General features: G+C 60.7%; 1 protein-coding gene across 1 annotated transcript; it reads left to right on the forward strand.

Annotated features, from left to right (window-relative positions):
- Positions 1 to 319: 319 nt before the first annotated feature.
- Positions 320 to 18,857, forward strand: ARSG (arylsulfatase G). Its single transcript, XM_086473645.1, has 11 exons — positions 320 to 516; positions 840 to 1,027; positions 1,929 to 1,976; positions 2,056 to 2,167; positions 2,446 to 2,583; positions 5,390 to 5,586; positions 6,248 to 6,328; positions 9,604 to 9,712; positions 14,406 to 14,526; positions 18,115 to 18,205; positions 18,523 to 18,857. The coding sequence occupies exons 1-11, from the start codon at positions 320 to 322 to the stop codon at positions 18,855 to 18,857; spliced, it is 1,617 nt and encodes a 538-aa protein (XP_086329771.1).
- The last annotated feature ends 617 nt before the right edge of the window (positions 18,858 to 19,474 follow it).

Consider the following 19,474-nt stretch of genomic DNA (forward strand, 5'->3'; position numbering starts at 1 on the left):
AATAGGGTGACAGTGACTTCAAAGGGTGTTTTTGACTTCTAAGAATAACACCTTTGCTGGCGCCGATTTCAGGAATATCAGCTGTGCCTGGGTGTGAAAGACAGAGGAGACGTTGCAGCTCGGTCGGTAGCCAAGGGAGCAAACCCAGACCTCCCGACCCCCAGCCTGGCCCCTTGGGAGCAGCTAAGGAGGGGACATTTGCATCGCCGCGAGGGCCCGTAGAAGAGCTCAACTGCACCCACAGGGACGCAGCGGAGGGAGTTTGGGGACGATGAAGCCGCCAGTGCCCCGGCGTGGGTGGGAGGGGACGTGTGGCAGCATGGGGACCCCTTCCCCGCGGGTGGTGCTGGTGCTTGCTGCGGTGCTGGCGAGGCTCTCGGCTACCGGTGCAGCGTACGGGCAGCCCAACTTCATCGTCATCCTGGCAGATGATGTGGGCTGGGGGGATCTGGGGGCCAACTGGGCAGAGACGAAGGAGACCCCACATTTGGATGAGCTGGCGGCCGAAGGGACGAGGTAATAATGTCTGTTCCCCCCTCCCCAGCCCTGTCCAAGCATCCCTGGTTACCCTGTCACACAGCGAAGGCTGGTTCCCTCCCACCAGGACCAGCAGGTGAAGGGGGTTTCACTGATGTGGTTTTGGGTGCGTGGGGAGGGTGGCCAGAGCCCAGTACCTGGGGTGCAGGTCCGTCCATCCCCGCTGGGACCTGCGAGCTTCATCCCCTTCTCCAGACCTTCATCCCTGGGGCAGAAGGGGACGCGTGCGGGGGAGCAGGGAGGGATGGGACAGTGTAAGACCACGCAGGGGCTTGCGAGCGAAGGGCCCTTTCATTTTCTAGGTTCGTGGATTTCCACTCGGCTGCGTCCACTTGCTCCCCATCCCGCGCCTCTCTGCTCACGGGGCGTCTCGGGGCGCGCAACGGGGTGACCCACAATTTCGCCATCACGTCGGTCGGTGGCCTCCCCCTGAATGAGACCACCCTGGCCGAGGTCCTGCGGGAGGCTGGGTACAGCACGGGGGCTATAGGTAACACCCGCCGTGCCGAGGGGGGGGCCGGGGTGGGGAGATGGGGGGGTGGGGGGATGAAGATGCCCATGCCCATCCCCTGTGGAGGAGGTACTACAGGTAGTGGGGTGAAATGTTGTCGATTAAAGGAAAGTCTAAAGGATCACGTAGGAGAGGTTTTGCACATCCCCCTTGGATTTCGCAAACCCAGCCTTAAAAATCTGCCTTTTCAAACATACAATATGGCCTGAAATTCAGGCCCGCCCCAGTTCTGCATTAATTGCTTCACCTCACGAGGAATGTGCCAGGTTTTCCTTAGCAAACATGACTGTGCACAGCAGCTCTGCCCTCCTGCATCCCACGCCAGCACCAGCACTGGTCAGGATGGTGACTGCTGCTGGCCCCGTGGCTTTGGGCACTCTCCTGTCACCGTGGGTCCCCCCCAGCCCGTGCAAGCCCCAGCTGGTAGCGAACCCTTTGCACCTGCAGCTCCTGTTGCTTGCACACGTTGTGCTGGTCAGAAAAGCCCCCGGGTTCTCCTTTCCCCCCCGCCCCGTTTTTGCAGTTTTCCCACACGGATCGGCACGTTCAGTGGGAGCAAGCACGTGCCAGAGGTCAGAGGATGAAGCTGGTTGTTCGGGAGGGGTTAGAAGGTCATCTCCTCTGAACACAAATGCATGAAAGAGCCTTTTAAGGCTGGAAGCAGTCGATTTGCACAGACATGAGATATCTTATGCATTTTTTCTGTGTTGCTGAAAAAAAAAAAAAAAAAAGGCACTCTGGAAATGTGGCCAGCCCAAACAAGTAGCCTTTTTTGTTGCTAGATTAAAGCCCCCAGCGCTGCGGGCACCTCGTGGGCGACGGCTGGTGGTGGCTGTAGCCGTGTTAACCTCTGAAATGATGTTCTGTGGCTTCCACACAGGCAAGTGGCACCTGGGACACCACGGCCGCCATCACCCCAGCTTCCGCGGTAAGGGCTGCGTCAGCGGGGACGAGCTGAGCATCCCGTGGTCGCCTCACCCCCACCGACACCCTCGCTTGCCCCTCAGGCTTCGACTACTACTTCGGGATCCCTTACAGCCACGACATGGGCTGCACGGACACCCCCGGCTACAACCTGCCGCCCTGCCCGCCCTGCCCGCGGCACGGCACGGCTGCCAGGTACAGGGCCGGGCGGGGGGTTCGAGGGCCGGCACTGGGAGGTGGGTGTTTGCACCAGCGTCCCCAGCCCCGAGAGGTGCCCTTTGCTGCTGTCACCTCCCCTTATGCTCTGCGCACCTGCTTTTTGCCCCCTGTGCACCCTGTGCCGTGGGGACATTGGCATCATCCCCTTTCTTCTCCCTCCGTGGCTTTCTGTGAAGCCAGGAGAACAGCCAGGCTCCGTGCCTGCTCCCGCACCGGTCCCCGCTCCAGTGACGAGCGTGGCCTCTTCCCAGCAGGGTGGCAAGGCAGGACTGTTACACGGAGGTGGCCCTTCCTCTCTTCAAGGACGTCGCCATCATCCAACAGCCCGTCAACCTCAGCAGCCTGGCAGCGCGCTACGCAGAGGAAGCGGCGTGGTTCATCGGGCAGGCAAGGTGAGGTGCCACCCGCCGTCCCCCGTCCCCTTCTCCGGGAGAGCTCGTGGGTCACTGCCGGCGTCTTCTACGTCGCATTGGTTTGAATATCTCCTTCCCTGGGGGTATTCAAAACCTGCCTGGACGCAGTCCTGAGCAACCTGCTGTAGGTGAACCTGCTTTAGATGATCTCCAGGGGACCCTTCAACCCCCACCAGTCTGATTCTCTGAGTCTGTGATGCCAAGGGAGAAGGGTGTTGCCCCTCAGTTCTTGGGGAGCAGATCGGGGGTCTCCGTGGCTTGGCTTCCCAGCCTGTTGGAGGAGGGGGAAGCCACCAAGGCTGTCACTGGTGTCCTGCAGGGCTCGCCCTGGAAGCCTTTTGGTGCGTCTCCTCTAAAGGGACCGTGTGTATTTAAAACCACCATTCACAAGGAAGGTCAAAACCTTTGAGCTGGGCCGTGCCCGCTTCCTGGGGGTAACGTGCAGCAGGATCCCCGCTCGTGGGGATGGGAGGGAAGGAAGGAAACGCTGCCATCCCTCTGTCCTCTGTCCCTCCGTCTTTGCAGTGGCACGGGGCAAGGTGGCAGCAGGGCAGCTCTGCCGAGCGGTGGAGGTGCCTCTGTGGGTGGGGGGGTACTGGTGGGCAGTGGGAGCGCGCCCAGAGCTGCTTAAACTCGCTCCGTACGTGGGGTTTGCTCCATTTTGAGGATAAAACACTCCAGGATCCCTGGGCTTCAGGTTCTGCCTTCCCCTGCCACGCAGGGAAACGAGGAGCCTGGGCATGCTCTTCCCCGAGGAAGATAACAACCCCGAAGCCCTGCTGACGGGTTGTGTAATTTTAATCCCTATTATTGGCGGATTATGAGCTGTGACTTTGCAAAACACCTCCCTGCAGTGCCAGGAGGGGAAGTGCTGCCTGACAGCCATGTTAGAGCCTGTCCCATGCTTCATCCCGGGATAACACAGGCCCAGGGAAGGGCCACGGTAGGGGGGTCCCCTGGGCGTGCTTGGGGAAAGGTTTGTGTAACAGGGGCGAATGAGGGGCTGGGGGAAAGGCTCATTATAAGCCTGGGTGCTGTTTTGTGCGCACAATACCTATAGTTTATCCGCTTTGGGTACCAAGAATCGGCCACAGTGTGGCCCAGCCACACGTGCCTGTGACAGGGCTGGAGGGTACTGGGCACTGCGGGGCAGCAGCCCTCCCTCCTCCTGCTCAAACCCCCATCCCTCCAGGCTGCGAGGATGCTGTTAGGCTGTGAAACAAAGTGTGTGAGCTCCGGGCTAATAGGAAAACTTTTAAACTCCCAATAGAATTTTGGGGTTATTTGCATTCATGGAGAACAGGATTAAGCAGGTGCCTGCCTTTTCTCTCCTTCTCTTTGATGGCTTATTCCAATTTTTCTCTGCCTGACTCATTCGTTATGGGGCAACAGAATAACACCGAATTTGTCATCTCAGTGCTTTTTTAACCAGTCGTGTCATGGTTGAGCAATCCGTGGCGGTGAGACTTGGCTCTGCCTGGGACACTTAGAGCGTGGTGAACATGGGAGCAAAAGTCAGGGACATTTGTCTTAAGTTATGGATTAAATATTTGCTCGGTTTTCGAGAGAGTTCTGAAATGACGATGCGAAAAACAAGCAGGGTGTTCGACTGAACACCGTGGTCATGAGTCTGTCTGGATGCTGAAGTCCACCCAGTGCTGCCGGGTGGGATGCGAGCCGGGGAAAGCAGCTTTCCCTGCTCCATTTTCTCTGGCATCCCAAGGGGAAAGGTGCTTCATAGCCTTTTGCAGCAGTGATTTGCAGGGGATGCATCAGCGCCCCCTGACCTCTAGCGTTTTGCAGGGGCTGGTCAGGGTGCTGGGGGGGGACGCAGCCCTTCGTGGGGCTCCAGCGCCGCTGGGGAAGGATGCGGCAGCTCTCAGCAGGATAGGATTTACTCATTTTCCATCCCCAGGTGGGTGACGGGGAAAGGAAGGAAGTGCCGAAACGCACGTCGGTGGGGCCCCAAAAGCTTTCTGGAGGCAGCGATGGGGTGACTGGAGCTGGGCGCGTGCGCGGGCTGGGGCACGTCCCTGGGATCCGGCCCCTCCTCGCCGCTCGCCATCCCACCCTTCCCCTTGGAGGTCCCTGAGGAAGAGCAGGCCTCGTTGGAGGAGATAAATATAGCCGTAAACAAGAAAACAGGACGTGTCCTCTGATGATTTAAAAGCAAAGAGGCGGCGGGGCAGCGTGCGGCGAGTGAACGTGCTGCGCTCCCTGTCCGGGGCTGCTCGGCAGCACCGAGGCCGCGCTGGGGGTCAGTGTGGGCGTCCTGCTGCTGCTCATCCTCTGCTAAAATCACCGGCGGGGGACAAGCGCTTGCTGGGGAGGGGGACGAAGGGCCAAAATGGGCCCCATGACAGAGAGGAGGGCGGTGAGTGGGTGCCAGGGGCGCACTGATGCAGGGTGTTTGGCTGGCGGCTGGCACGCCGCTGGCCGTGGGACACTGGGAGATGGAGGAAGGGGCAAGCCTCTCCCAAATGGAAGGACAGTGGACAACGGGGAGAGGTTTAAGCAGGAGCAGTGGAGAAGTGGCTCACGCTGCACCCAGCATCCCCCCTGCAAGGGGAGCGGGTGCCCGGAGGGTTTGCAGCCCGCTGATGCACACGGGGCGGTTTTTTCCCCCTCCTCGGGAGCTGCGGCAGAGGCAGGAGTGGCTGCAGGGCTCCGGGGAGGAAAGGCCACCGGTCTGTGTCACCAGGCTTGGCAGTGCCACTGCCCAGGTGACCTCCTGCCGCCACCTTCCCTGACCAGGCTGAACGTGCTCCCCCTCTTCCCTGCGCAGCACCAGCGGCCGCCCCTTCTTCCTCTACCTGGCACTGGCCCATATGCACGTCCCGTTGGGGGTCCCCCCGCCGCCACCCCCTGCCTCGGGCAGGGGCATCTACGGAGCCTCCCTGAGCGAGATGGATGCCCTGGTGGGACGGATAAAGCGGGTCGCCGACAGCCACGGGAAGGGCAACACGCTCCTGTGGTTTGCAGGTACAGCAGGAAAACTGGCTGCGGTGGCCGGGGGTGACGCCGATGGCTGCACCGGCACCAGCCCCGGCGATGTGCAGGGGTGGCGGGGGGCAGGACCCGTGTTTGTCCCCTGCCCTCGGTGCTCCCGGCTGCTCTGCAGGTGGGGAGTGATCGGCACCCATGGCTGAGCTGCCCGGGGCCATCACATCGTGGGGACGGGGGTCCCGGGCTGCTGGGGCTGCTGAGCTGGGTGCCCACCCCACCACCCCCCTTTCGGCCACGGGGCTCAACCGGCAGGGCCGTGCCTAATTAAACCGCAAATCCTCATTCATTAAGAAGCCCAAATCCGCTCTCGCTGAGCAGCCTCCCTAATGAGGATGTCTTGCTCCTGACGACAGGAACCGCTCCGCTGCTCATTAACGCCCGAAGCTGGTGGCAGCCGCCCCCTCCCAACACGCCCCAGCTCCACTCCAGCCCCTCACCAGGGACTCGGGCAGCCCCAGCCCTTGAAAATAAACTTTTAGGAATGAAAACGAAGAAACCCACTGCTCTTGCTGATGGGGGGACGCATCACGGGGACGGGAAGGAGGGATGGAGGGGTCACTTGTCCTTGCCCACCCTCCATTGCGGAGGTGTCCCCTGGTCCTGGCATCGCTCATGGGGATGTTTCTGTCTCTTGCAGGTGACAACGGCCCCTGGGCACAGAAGTGTGAGCTGGCGGGACGCCTGGGGCCATTCGTGGGGGCCTGGCAGAGGCAGCGAGGTAACCTGGCAGCGTGGCGGGGTCCCCCTGTCCTCAAGGGTGCAGGGGAGCTGCTCCACAAAGCCCGTCATTGCCCGTCAAGGGGGACACGGGGCGTATTTCACCCCCCAGCCTTTCTGCTGGCTGCTGCCCTGGGCTCTGTCACCCTGAAGATACCCCAGAATGATTTTTTTTTTTCTTTCAAGCAGTCAGATTTTCCCCTAAAACTGCTGCTGGGGGGGGGGGGGGGGGTGGGGCGCTGGTCCCCCCCCACCCCCGCTCCCTGCCACCGTGGGGTTTTAGGCGAGTGGCTGCTGATTTCGGAGAGGGGATGCTCTCACAGCCCAAGTCCCAGCACCATCGACTCCGGCAGGCTCTCACAGCCCCCAGTCCCATCCCACCCGGAGGACAGTGCCCAGCCGCCCTCCCAGCGCTGTGGGACTTTGCTTTTCTTTCTCTCCACCGTTTGGGGAATTTTTTGCCTTTTTTTTTTTTTTTTTCCCCCTGCCTTTCCTCCTTTTCCGGCCAAACCATCTGCTTGGTGGGTTTATTTCGGCCGGAGCGGCCAGAAGCATGCATGAGTCAGGCGTTTCCCACTTCTGCTTGTCTTACGCAGTGTAAACGCGCGCCGGGCTCGGTTCCCCTCTTCGCTCGGGGTCAGCGGGGAGGGAGCAGTGGAGGAGGGGCCACGGGCAGCAGCACCCCTTTCCTCCTCCGCTTCCTGACACCCAGGCGATGCCACCGTGGCCGCTTCCCTGGGCAGACACTGCTGCCGGGCTGGCTCGCTTTCCCGTTCCCAGAGCCCTTCCTTCAGCTGGCCCCGGGTTAAAATCGTAACCTTAATTTATAGTTTTTTTTTTTTTTTGTAAACAAACCCTGCTGACGACCTGGGTTGCTCTTGAGCAACCAACGGTCACAAGCAGGAGCAGATGGTACAGGCAGTCCGGCGTTCAGGAACAAAGCTAGGAAAACACGGCCCCTTTCCAGCCTCTCGCTGCCCTACGGAAACACCCCGAGCCCTCGCTGTCGTGGGAGGCTGAGGAGGAGGTCGGGCTGGCGGGGCTCTAGGAGCTGGCTGTAAATACCGACCGGGAAGGATGACTTCTGAAATCCCTTGGCTGGATATTTTGAAAGCCAGCCCGGTGTCACTGTCTGCTGCTGGCTGGTCTGATGCTGCGAACACCCGCTGGCGTGGGTGCTGGGTGCGGGGATGCTCAGCCGTGTCCTGGGGGTGTCATCTCCCCTCCTGGCCGGGAGAAGCCCTTTGAGGAGCAGGAGGGCAGGGGAGGATGGGCTGCTCCCCACGCTATACATTTTGCATAGCTTGGCGTTTCCTTTTGGGCTCCAACCCAAATTCCAGGGATGTTTTCCATTGATTTTGGGTGGTCACTGGGGTCGGTCCTCACTTGGAGAGGGCGACACATCTGTGTGTGCCACCCCCGCTTCTCCTTCTGGGGAGCTTCCAGCAACCCCCAGCCCACCCCAAAAAGCCATCTGCCACCTCGAGGCCAAAATCCCAGCAAGGGGGGGTGCTGGGGTGGAGATGCGCGTTTTGGGGATGTGATGCTGGGTGAGTTTTGAGGCGGGTTTGGGAGGCTCCGGACCTGGTGTCCCTGTCCTGAGGACCTCCTGTGCGTGGCAGGAGGGTGATCAGGGTTTCATCCCGGCGCAGGAATGCGCAGTTCAACTTTCCTGGAAAGCCGTGGCCTCCGTGGTCTCCACAGCAGCAGGGCTGCATCATCCCTGCTCCGGAGGAAAATCCCTGCTTGGCTTTGGGGTGTTCCAGAGATACTTGGGTGGCTGGAGGGAAATACCCACCCGATGTCCCTCTGGAGACCCCCCGACCATGCATGGAAAAGCCTTTGAAACGCAGCTGCCTTACCAGGAAGATGAGTTATTTAGTATACGTGCAGAGAGGGGGACTGATATTAATTGCTATAATTGCTGTAATTTCCCAGGGCGTCTGAAGGCAGGGGAGGCACCTTCCTCACGTGTGACGCGTGTTGGAAGCGCTGTTACGTTTCCAACAGCCACAAGAGACCCCGGTGTCATCTGTGTCCCACCGCCAGGCCCCAAAGAGATGTTCATCACAGGGGAAACCACCAAAAGTTTGGATGGGGTGTGGGAGAGATTGGGAATGTGCCTGGCCCACGCCGGCAGGACAGGCAGCGGGGTCAGAAACCTTTTCCCTGGAATATTTATTCCTTGTGCCGCCAGCGCCGTGGCATCCGCACCGTACGTGTCCTCCTCCGCTCTGGCTGCGTGGGTCTGGCAGCATCACTTGGGAGCGCAGGATCAGCCCAGATGCCCGTGGGATCAGGTGGTGACTCCTGGAGGGGCCGGGCTGGGATGGGGAGCGGCGCAGGGACACGGAGGAGCGCGGGGTGGCTGTGCCACCGCGGGGACGTCGCCTCTCTCTTGGCTCTGCCCGGAGGAAATGGCTTTGGGCGAGCGGCGTTGCCATGTGCACGCTGAAAGGCGGGTGGACAAAGGCTGCTCCTGGGAAGTTTGCTCGGTGAATCGGGTTGGGATTTTCTGTTTGCCCCATTCCCAGCCCCTTCCCTGCCCCCCCCCCCCCAGCTGCCTGGAGGCCTTTGGGCTACAGCCAAAGCAGAGGTTCTCTAACACCCTACCACCCGTTTCGATGCTCAATACTCCCATTTCAGTGCCCAGCACCCCGGTTTCATTGCTCAGCACCCCCATTTCAGCGCTCAGCAGCCCAGGTGGAGGAAGGGACCTGTGCTGTGCATCTCAAACCCAAGGGCAGAGCAGGGGCGTTTTGGGTGGTGTCGGGGAAACAACTGAGCAGGTTAATTAGCCGACAGCAGGCTTATCAGCAGGATGGTATTTCTAATTTCCAGCAGGCTGGGGGGGGCTGTCAGTGCTCTAGCACAGGCAGGGCAGCAGCCCACCTGCACTGGGCTGTCTGCAGACTCTGGTGTAAATTCCCACGTTTCCCACCTGCTCCGTATTCTCACCTGATATCAAAAGCGGGTGGAAATGCAGCGGCTCTGGCGGCTGGCTGCATTTCTCATCACTCGCAGGAGCAGAGGAGAAAAACAAAGCCATGCCAAACTGAGCCCCTTTTCTTTCCCTTTCCCTCTTTCTTTCAAAAACTCCTGTAACTCTTCTCACTCCCCTGACCCAGATCCCTCTCCTCCTTTGGGGTCATTTATTCCATCTCTGCCTCTAAGTAGTTCCTTTGCCAGAGAAACTCCAGGGTCAGGAGGTTTTCCCATCGATGCAGAGCTCCTGGGCAGTGGGATGCTGAGCGCTGCCCTTTTTTTCTCTTGCAGGTGGGAGCTCGGCAAAGCAAACGACCTGGGAAGGAGGGCACCGGGTGCCGGCGCTGGCGTACTGGCCCGGCCGCATCCCTGCCAAGCGGACGAGCCGCGCTCTGCTCAGGTAGGAATTGCATCGGGGAGCGGGGCAGCCCCTTTGCCCCCCTTTGGAAGGACCCACCGTCCTTGCGCTGGGACCCAGGGGGTGAGCTGGATTTTGGCAGCGGCAGCTGCCCGTGCTGGTTATTGCCTGCCCTGTGCCAGACTCTGTATTTTTGTCCTCTCCCAAGCCCGTAAGACTTAATGCTTCAGCAACGAGGAGCTGAAAGGGCTTTTTGTGAGGCCGGTGGATTGGCGTTGGCAGCCGCCGGGCTCCGTGTGCCTCCTGGCCGCGGTGGCTGAGTGCGTCCCGATAATTAAAAGATGACGATGTTCTCTCTCCCCACCAAGAAGTGAGCTTGAGCTTTGTGGCTTGTGAATGGCTTTATGTGGAGGAGGGTGCGGTTGTGGGAAGGGCTGGCCGGAGAGATGGCCCTTGTCATCGGCGCAGGATGCGGCCGACCGACTTTTGCAACTTCTGGTGACGGCGGAGAGGAAGGGCTGCTGTGCTGCGGCGGGTGGCATGGAGGGCTCCTTACTGCAGCAATGTTGCACCTTTGCCTGCAGGAATTGCACCTCTCCTTGCAGGGCTGCAGCTCTGCGTGCAGCAATTGCACCTCTCCATGCCACACGTGCAGCTCTCCCTTGCAGCAATCGCACCCCTCTTTACAGCTCTCCTTTGCAGCAAATGCTGGGGGGGGGGGGCACAGCCTGGGCTGGGGGCAGCATGGTGGGATGCCCCGTCCCTTTTTGCCCCTTGAAGCACACGATGGTGGGGTGGTGAGGCCGGGCGGGGGGTTTCTGGGCACTGGGGAAGAGCGTCCCAGCTGCTGTAAGCGTGTCCTGACTGGTGGGCCCCAGGGAGGTTGGCTGTTCCTAAGGCCCACGAGATAAACTGGAGCCATTTACTCCTTACGTGGCCTGAGGGCAGCGCTGGGAGCTGGATTTTTGCAAACTGGGGAAGGTTCAAGGCATGAGCTGCGCCACTGACGGCTGGTGGAGGGGATGGGGCGCCCGCAGCACCCCTTGGGTTTGACCTCCAGACTCTTCCCCTCCCCAGCTGGGTGATGGACCGGCCACTGGGACATGGGACAGAGCTGCCAACCTGTGCCTGCTCAGGCAGCTGGCGCAGCGCGGTGCAGGATCAGTGCCCGTCCCCATCCCCCCTGTCCCACCAGGCTCCTCGCCTCCAGCCCTGCCGCCAAGCCAAGCCCAGGCATTCCGTTTATCTCCTTGAAGACCTTATCTCCTGCATTTCCCAGCTCCAGTCCAGCAGGTTGGACAGCTGGAAATCTAGAAAGCCGGTGGCAGCAGGGGCTGCGCTGCACGCTGGGTGCTTGGAGAGCAGCTCTGCACCTCCTCAGGAGTCGCAGCACGCCCGGTGTCCTCCACAGCACAGCCCAGCATTGTCCCGGGGCCGTGCCAGGCTGGTGCAGGGTGATGCCCAGCTAGCCCAGGGTGATGCCCTGGCATCGGAAAGACACAACCCCGTCTGGGAGGCAGCACAGAGCCAGCCTGGGGGGACACGAGCGATGGCTCACGCTCAGGAAGGTGTCACCGCAGTGGTCCCAGCCACAGCCTGAGCCTTTGGGCAAGGGATGGGGAGGGATGCAGCGGGATGCAGCGGGATGCAGAAGGCATGGGCTGCTCACTGCTTGCAGTGCCTCGGGGCAGGTGGCTTCTCTCTGCACCCAGAGTCACCGCTTGGGACATCCCTCGAAGGACAAGCATGTGCTGCATTGGCTCCTTGCTGCCCTCATGAAATAGAGGGGTTGAAGACGTCCCCCCAGTTGCTGGGGAAGACCAGGAAGCTGGGGAGGGGATGAAATCTGTGTGCAGATGTGGCTGGGAAACCTCTGCACACGAGTAGGGACCTCTGCCTGGTGGGATCCCTGGGGAAGGGCAGGGGCTGAGCGAGAGCAGGCGTTAACTGCCTGTGTGAGCCTCCTTCTGCCCCTGAGGTTATAAAAGTGCTGCCAGCCTTTGCCATCCCGCTGGGGAGAAGAGCCTGCACCTTTCCTCCCCCTGGGTCCCTCGGCTTCCCGTCCTCACAGGGAGCGGAGGGGTGAGCGAGGGTGAGCGTGCCCGGGGGTCAGGGAAGCTGAAGCCAGCAGAGAAATGCTGATACATCGCCGCAGACCTGCACCTGCACGCTGGTTTCTGCAGAAAACTGCCTCGATGGCTTTTCTTAATCATATTTAATTGTCGGAACCACCCACTGGGCTTCTGCCCTTCCCTGTCCCAATCCAAAGTAGGGCACTGGAAGACGTAGATCAGTGGGGCGGTGAAGAAGCAAATTGCACCGCGTTGGCTGTGCTGGCGGCGTGGGGCTGGACAGGTTGGGCAAGCCGGCTGGGGTGTGGGGAGAGCTGGTTCGGCTGCCTGCAGCTGCCTGCAGCTGCCTGCACTGCGTCATCGCGCCCTGCCGCCGTCGTGCCCGGGATGCCCATTGCCAGCGCGGTGCCCTGGGGCAGCTCTGCCCCTCGGGCAGCAGGCAGGGAGCTGCCCGTCCCTGGGCGCTGCCAGGCCCTTTTCCCTCGGTGGTCGGGGCCGCAGCAGGACGCTGGAGTGACTTTTATTTATTAAATCTCTCTCGGCCAGGGCGGGGGGGTTGGCAGGGTGGCTTCCCCTTTCCCTGCGAGCGCGGCTTCCAGGATGCGCCTGCTGGCGGGGCCTTGCTTTAATGCCAGCTTTGACCAAAATCCTATTTTCCCATGCCTTTTTCTACGCGTTACAACTGCCCACGGCCGGGGGGATCTTCGACCACCCCTGCCCTCAATCTTGTCATCCTCCCACCGCGGTGGCTGTTTCCAGTGGTCCCGTCTGCTGAGTCGGGGCTGCTTGGTGCGACCGTCTGCCTGCACCGCACTGGGGGCTGGACCCTGAGGGTGCGGAGCACCCGTGGGACCAGGAGCGTGCTGACCGACGCCTGCCCCACGCTGCTATTTTGGGTGGACCTGGGCTGACCTCAGCGAGGTGCCTGCAGGGATGTGCCTTGCCATGGGTGCAGCCGGGAGCCAGAAATTTTTTCGGCACCTCCCGGCTCGCCTGGCCGCTGGGGCCGTCTCCACGAGCGTGCCGTACCGGGGCTGCCTCTGAGCAGTGTTTGTTCTTATTTGTTCTCTCCGTCTCTTAGCAGCTAAATTAAAACTCGTTGAATGGGAGAACCGGGGGCCTTGAAGCCCGGGGCTCTTTTCTCTCTCTGCTCACGCAGCCGCCGTCGCACGCCAGGCGGGAGCAGCATGGTGGCAGAGCCGGGGTGGCAGGATGGTGGCAGCGCCCTGGGTACCCCCCTGGTTGGAGGACCTGGTGTTTTCACCTCCCCCAGCAATTTCCTTGCCCCAACTCAGCCCTCGGGGTTTCTCCCCCCACCCTGAGCTGCCGTCGGGAGGGTTTTGCAGCCGAAGGGATGGGGGCTGAGTCCCCATCGGCCACTCCGCACCGGCCGCTCTGCCGGCTCGTCAGCTCCCGTGCCACGGCCTCGGCCCCGAGGACAGCAGCGCTGCGATGTGTCACTTGGCCACACTGACATCCCGCTGTCCCCCGGGGCCGTGAGACACCCCCAGTACGGGTGGCTCCTTGTCGAGGTGCGGGGTCACCCCACATCCCTGTCTGCGAGAGGGAGGGATCCGCTCGGGGGTGGGGGGGGGATGGGGGGGGACACACTTGTGCCTCGCAGGAGTGCGGTGTTGGGGGTGAGGGTCAGATGTGGGGGCTGCGAGTGGGCTGTCCCCGTCCCACTGGAGCCAAGCCTGGATGCCGCTGGGCAACGTGGCCGGTGGAGGGGGAAGCCCGTGCCCGGGCTGTACGAGGGCTGGTGGCAGGGTCGGGTGATCCCTGTCCCACCCCAGCACTGGCTTTGCTTGACCCACAGCCCCTCCACACCACGGGGATGCACCGACGGGTGGGGAATCGCTGTGGCCGAGCTCTGGGGCCACAGGTAGCAGGCGGGAAAGCAGAGACTCTCCCTCTCTGCATCCCCATAGCCGGAGGGACACCGGGTCACCCGCTCCTTCCCTGCATCCCTCCGCCCCGGGAAGTGACCAAGGATGAGCCCTGAGTGCTCTTTTGTGGCTGAGGCCCCTGAAAAACCCAAGAGGCTTACGGTGGAAATGCTGACGGGCGTTTTGGTGGGAGTGCACAAAATAGCACCGCTCTCATTTTCCATTCTGGCTGCGGCGGCTCGTGCTGCGCCATGCAAAAGCGAGACCACATTTTCCTGGGGCGACGGGATCTGCTGTCATTGGCGTAAAAAGTCCCTGTGCTAGCACTTTCTCCGGCGGGGTGACCTGCTGCCCTCCCCGTGTGTCCCTGGGGGGGTGGTGGTGGTGGTGGGGAATGGGGCAGGAGGCTGGGAGGGGGCTGCCCTGCTCCTCGCCGTGCCCCTGCCCTGCGGGTGCGGGATTTGCCGGGCGCGGGACCGACAGATCCTGGCTGAACCCGCAGCTCCTGGCGAGCAGCCGGCGTGGGAGTTGGGCGAAGCGAGGGCTTGCCGGGGCCGAGTCGCTGCTTGAAGCCGGTTTTAACCTTTTCTGCAGAGCTCAGCTGTTGGGATGGGCGCTGGGAAGTGGCTGCCCCCCCCCTCCAAGGCACTCCCCTGCCACCAGGGCACCGAGTGCCCTCCCCCAGGTGAGGGGCTGCGGAGTGCAGGTGGGGTTGGGGAGGACCCTCCGGGGTGCTTCGCTCCTTGCTCTGATGAAACCCACTTCTTTCCCCAGCACCCTGGACATCTTCCCTACGCTGGTGGCCCTGGCTGGGGCGGCGCTTCCCCCGAACAGGCGCTTCGACGGCTTGGACGTGTCCCCAGTTCTCTTTGGGTGGTCGGATGTGGGGCACAAGGTAAGGCAGGGCCACCCCCCCTCCCGGTGACATCCCCCTCCTGGCAGCAGGTCCCACCGCCTCTGGGCTAAAACAGGTAAATGGGGGGTGGAAAGGCTCAGAGCGGGTGATGTGCAGACCCATGGGAGCATCATCCCGCTGGCCCAGAGGAGGAGGAGAGCTGGAGACGGCCGGGTCTGTACCAAGGCTGGCCTCAGGGTACGGGGGTAAAAAGGGCTTTTGGATCAATGGAGAGTTGTTTTACTCTTTGTTCATAAATCTGGGATTATAGGTGGAAATGCTTATGCAGGCAGCTCGGCGTGCCTTCCTGCGTGCCGGCGGGGCTGTGCCTGCTGGGCTGGGGGACACTGTCCGGGGGGATGCTTGGGCTTGCCTGCCCGCACGGCAGCCCCGCGGTGCCCAGCACGGCGTGGCTCTTTCCCATTGCAAAAGGTACATCCGTGTGGGAAGGAAAAGACCCCAGGGGCTCAGACCTAGTGGCATCTGCTGTGTTGCCTGATCGAGACCTCTGGACGAAGCCCTCCTTCTCCTTGGCTGGAGAACGTGCCCGCTACTGATGTTCAAGTGGGGCAGCCCGCCCTGTGCCCTGCAGCTCTCTGCCCATACAATAGGAGCTGCTGACAGCTCCTTTAAGCCTGAAGAACGCAGTTAGCAGAACAAGCAGTATGGCGATGCGTTTTTCTCAGAGTTGCACAAGATTTGTGCAGAACCAAAAGAAAAAAAAAGAAAAGAAAAAAAGTGGCTTTAATGGCAGTCCCGCAGATAAAGCCTGATTTTGCTTTTAAAGTCCCCCCTCCTGCGAGCACCACGAGCCAGCTCCCAGCGGGGATCTTGGATTTGCTTTCTGCGTCCATCAGGGTTTTGGTATTTGCTTCGTATTTATGGAACCCGCTGCTGAACCGTGAGATAAAGCGGGGAAGCGGATGGGATGCAGCCAGCGCGCTCCGCTGTGCTCCTCGCGATTAACCCTCTGCTCCTGCGCGCGTGGCGCCGGGAGCGGGGGGACCAGTGGTTTGCTGGGACCGGTGGTTTGCTGGGAGCGATGGTTTGCTGGGAGCGATGGTTTGCTGGGAGCAATGGTTTGCTGGGTGTCAGGGCACAGTGGAGCAGCACCAGCCGCTCCTGCATGTTTCAGCCCAAGGAATAAAGTCCTGAGCTGCGGGGCACCATCAGCCCCCCGGCCTTCCCCAGCATCACCCCAGCCCAGAGGTTTTTTTTTTTTGGGGGGGGGGTTGTGCTGCAATCCGGGGTGAATTAACCCCTGCGGCGCTGGGAGCCAGGGCACACAGCCAGGTGGTCCCTGCCCATCCCAGCAGCAGGAGCAAGGTGGGCATCCCCGGGGGGATGCGACCCCGCTGCCCACGCTGCCGCGGGTCGGGGTGACCTTGGTGGGGGGGACACACAGCACCCAGCTGCTCCAGCCCCGCGGGGTGGTGGGGAGCAAGCGCGTGTCCCCGGTCCCTCCCCTCTTGGCGCTCTGCCTTTCATCTCCCGCTGGCGAGTAGCCACCTCCCCTCCATGTCGCAGGGTTTTCCTTGACACAAATCCTCCCGAAAGCGGTTCCTTTGCTCGCCCAGCCGCCAGCCGCTCTCCTAACTGGGGTCCCTCGGGCGACCCTGGCTCCCAGCACGGGCTGCCCGGGGTAACCTCGCTGGGCGTCCCGGCCCGCGCTCGGCACCGGCACAACCTGTGACAGGGCTGGGGCGACGCCAAGGTCCTGTTTTGAGCGAAGGCTGTTTGCAGTAAAAATAAACACATCCCACACGATGCATCAAGGGTACGAGTGTCAGCCAAAGGAGCTCTTTCCCTTCGCTGAATGGCAGAGGGGGGGGTGTGACTGCTTCCCGCGGGCTTGCTCGCTTGTGCAAACATCCCCGAGCGCCCTGTTCAGACAACGGGTTTTCTGGGGAGAAAAGGCTTTTTCCCCCCCCTTTTCTTTCTTTTATTTTTTATTTTTAAATTAAAATAACAAAGTCAAAGGTCAGTAGAAGGGTTGCAGACCTGTGAATGTTTCTTGAAAGGGCTCAATCAAAACAAACTCCTTAATTATGCAGTAAATTATAACAAATCTCCTTAGCACGGGGTTTTATAAGGCAGATTTAGGAACTCGCTGGCTGGTAGCAAGGGAGGTCTGAGTGCCTTTTCACCGAGATGGCAGCACCCCAACTCTGCTGCTAAAGGTGCAGGCGAAGCTTTAGGGCTGGAAGCGGATGAATTGGTTCAGTGCCTGGTACCTTGGCTTCACGGGGCCTTGAATATTTGCTGATTTCTGCTTTGGAGCTGTTTTATTCTGACCGAGGAGGGTCAGCATAAGGGCACTCTGCAGCAGGGATTTCCTCCTTGCAGCAGGCTTACACCGCACCACCTCTTCCACTGTACGCCCTTAATTTTTTCCCCAAAACCACAATTTTTAAACCAAATGCCAGAAGGCATATGATTTTTGTTAGATTTACCTTGCAATGGAGGGCAATAAAGGAAACTGAGACCATTTGGAAATCACCCCCCACCTGGAATCTGGGCATTTCTTGGATGAGTTACCAACTGGCCCCCCGAGGCGGCGGCCGCATCCGGACCAGGCAGCACAGGATCGACCTCTCCATCGACCGGGCAGGGTGCTGTGTGCCGGGGCAGGGCCCCGCGCCGGGCACCTGCTAAGGCATCACCACTGCTCAGCTGCGAACGCTGTTACTAAACTTGGCACCGCAGCTGCCTACAACTTCAGCAGATGTTTCTAATTTTTAGCACAGTGGAAATTTCTTGAATCACTTTTAAACTCAATTCCCAGGGAGGAAACCTCGGGTGACTCATCCCTCGATGAAGCCATTGGCTCCGCAGCAGATATTATCTGACAGAGGAGCCCGCCGAACCGTCCAGCTCACTTGTCTCCTCGCTCCCGTGTGCCAAAGCAGTCGTCCTGTGCGGATCAAGTGTCCTAAATACCGAAAGGGAGAGATTTGACCCACCCTTCCCCTCCTTCTCACCCCCATTCCCGGTGCCGGGAGGGCTGTTGTTAGGGAAGGGAGCACTCGCACAGCGGGGTGAGTCAGCGGCGGAGATGGACCAGGAGTGATGTTCCAGCACCTCACCTACCCTTGCAGCTCTGCGTCGCATGAGCTCACCCTCAGCTTGTGGCTTGCTGCTGGCCCCAGGCAACGATTCGGCTCCCTTAGAAGTCCCTGCCACGAGCTGAGCTGTGAGCACCGAGGGCGATGGGTGTCTGATGGGTGTCTTGTCGGCATGGGGCAGCGGTGGGTGACACAGAGCACCTGGGACCGTCCCAGCTCTGAAATAGTCTGCCTTGCTCTGCTGGAAGCCCCCCACACCTCCATGATCTCTTTCTTGCAGTAGCATTGGTCTGGTGAGGTAAATTTCGGGGGGGGTCCTGCGTTCAGGGCCAGGAAGACACAAGAGAGATGCTGGAGTTTCCCGGTGCCCTGTTGCTGTCACCCCACCCTTCAGCAAGGAAGACTCAGAGTCCAGGGGCTAAATGGTGTCTCTAAATGTCTGCACGGGTGGGACATGGTCTCTTCTGGGGAGGGAGCGGGTCTCACAGAGCAGGTTTTGGGCACTTTTCTGTTCTTCTTTCAGGTTCTGCTCCACCCCAACAGCGGGGCAGCTGGGAAGGACGGCGAGATAGAGGCACTACGGCTGGCTCAGTACAAGGCGTTTTACACTACAGGTATTGGGTCCCTTTCACAGATCGTAAAGTCTGGGGAAAAAACCTGCTGGAATTCTTGGTTCCCTGCAGATAGAGGTAAAAACCAACCCAGGTTAATTGAAGCAAGAGCAAACCCAGTGAGGAGTAAGCATGTGCCGCCTTGTGTCTGTGCAACGGGCTTGGTTGTTGGCTTCAGAAGCGCTTGTGGCCAAGCAGTGGGACCCGGGCTCCCAAAGCTGGGACGTGGTGGGACTGGGCCGTCACAGGCGGGTGAGGAATACAGAGGTGATCCCTGGGCAGCCTGGGACTCCAGTGTTTTTCTCTCATTTCCTCCCTAGGAGGGGCAATGGCTTGCGATGGGAGCACTGGCCCAGCTGAGCATCACCAGCCACCCCTCGTTTTCAATCTGGCTCGCGATATCCAGGAGCAGGAGCCTGTGGACGTGGCATCCAGCGAGTATCAGGCGGTGCTCCCTGCCATCAGCAAGGCTTACGCCCAAGCTCTGGAGGACATCGCAACGGACAACACCTCGGTTGCGGATTACTCCAAGGACCCGGCCGCGACCCCCTGCTGCAACGCGCAGCACGTGGCCTGCCGGTGCCGAGCGCCCGGGTCTCACGCGGCCGTGCCGGGCCACCGCACGGGAAGAAGAGCAACGTGGCTTTGTCTGTGAGCAAATAATTCCTCAGGCTGCTCCTTCCCCGAGTCTGGTTTCTGGGAGCGGGACTGTGGTGTTGGCTCCAGGCTGGAGGTTGGCCACGGAGGAGGGGGATGGAGGCTGCCATCCCCTTTGCTCCGTGGGGTGAAGCAGGGAGGTGAGTTGTGGGTCTGCGTGAGGGTCCCCTTTTGTCCCCCCCTGCAGAGCAGGGCACTGCAGTACCCAGTGGCTCTGGGCACATGGAAGGAAACAGGATTTTTGTAGGGCTCTAGCCAAGTCTTGGATTAAAACGACCTTCTGTGAGAACTGGCTTTGGGAAAGAATTCCTCTGGGAAATTCGCTTGGCTTTCCTCTAAGATGGACCTTACAGGAGCATCTGGTGGGAGCAGAAGGGAGGGGACGATGGGACCCATAGCCCCTGAGTGAATGTCCCTTCTGGTGCCGAGACCCTGGAAGTCCGTGGCTGCAGAGGGAAGATTCCCGGCCGGCCTGAGGGGAGCGCTGAGGGCAACGGAGCACCGGCCCCGCCGGCTGCCCGCGGAGGTTTATTATCGGGGTGATGTTAAAGACCCACCTGGCTGGAAGAGGGTCCTGGGCTCTCCCCGAGCGCTGCCCTCCTCGTGGACAGGACG

The sequence above is a fragment of the Leptosomus discolor genome, chromosome 15 (assembly GCF_034619465.1).
Source record: "Leptosomus discolor isolate bLepDis1 chromosome 15, bLepDis1.hap2, whole genome shotgun sequence".
Classification (NCBI taxonomy): Eukaryota; Metazoa; Chordata; class Aves; order Leptosomiformes; family Leptosomidae; genus Leptosomus; species Leptosomus discolor.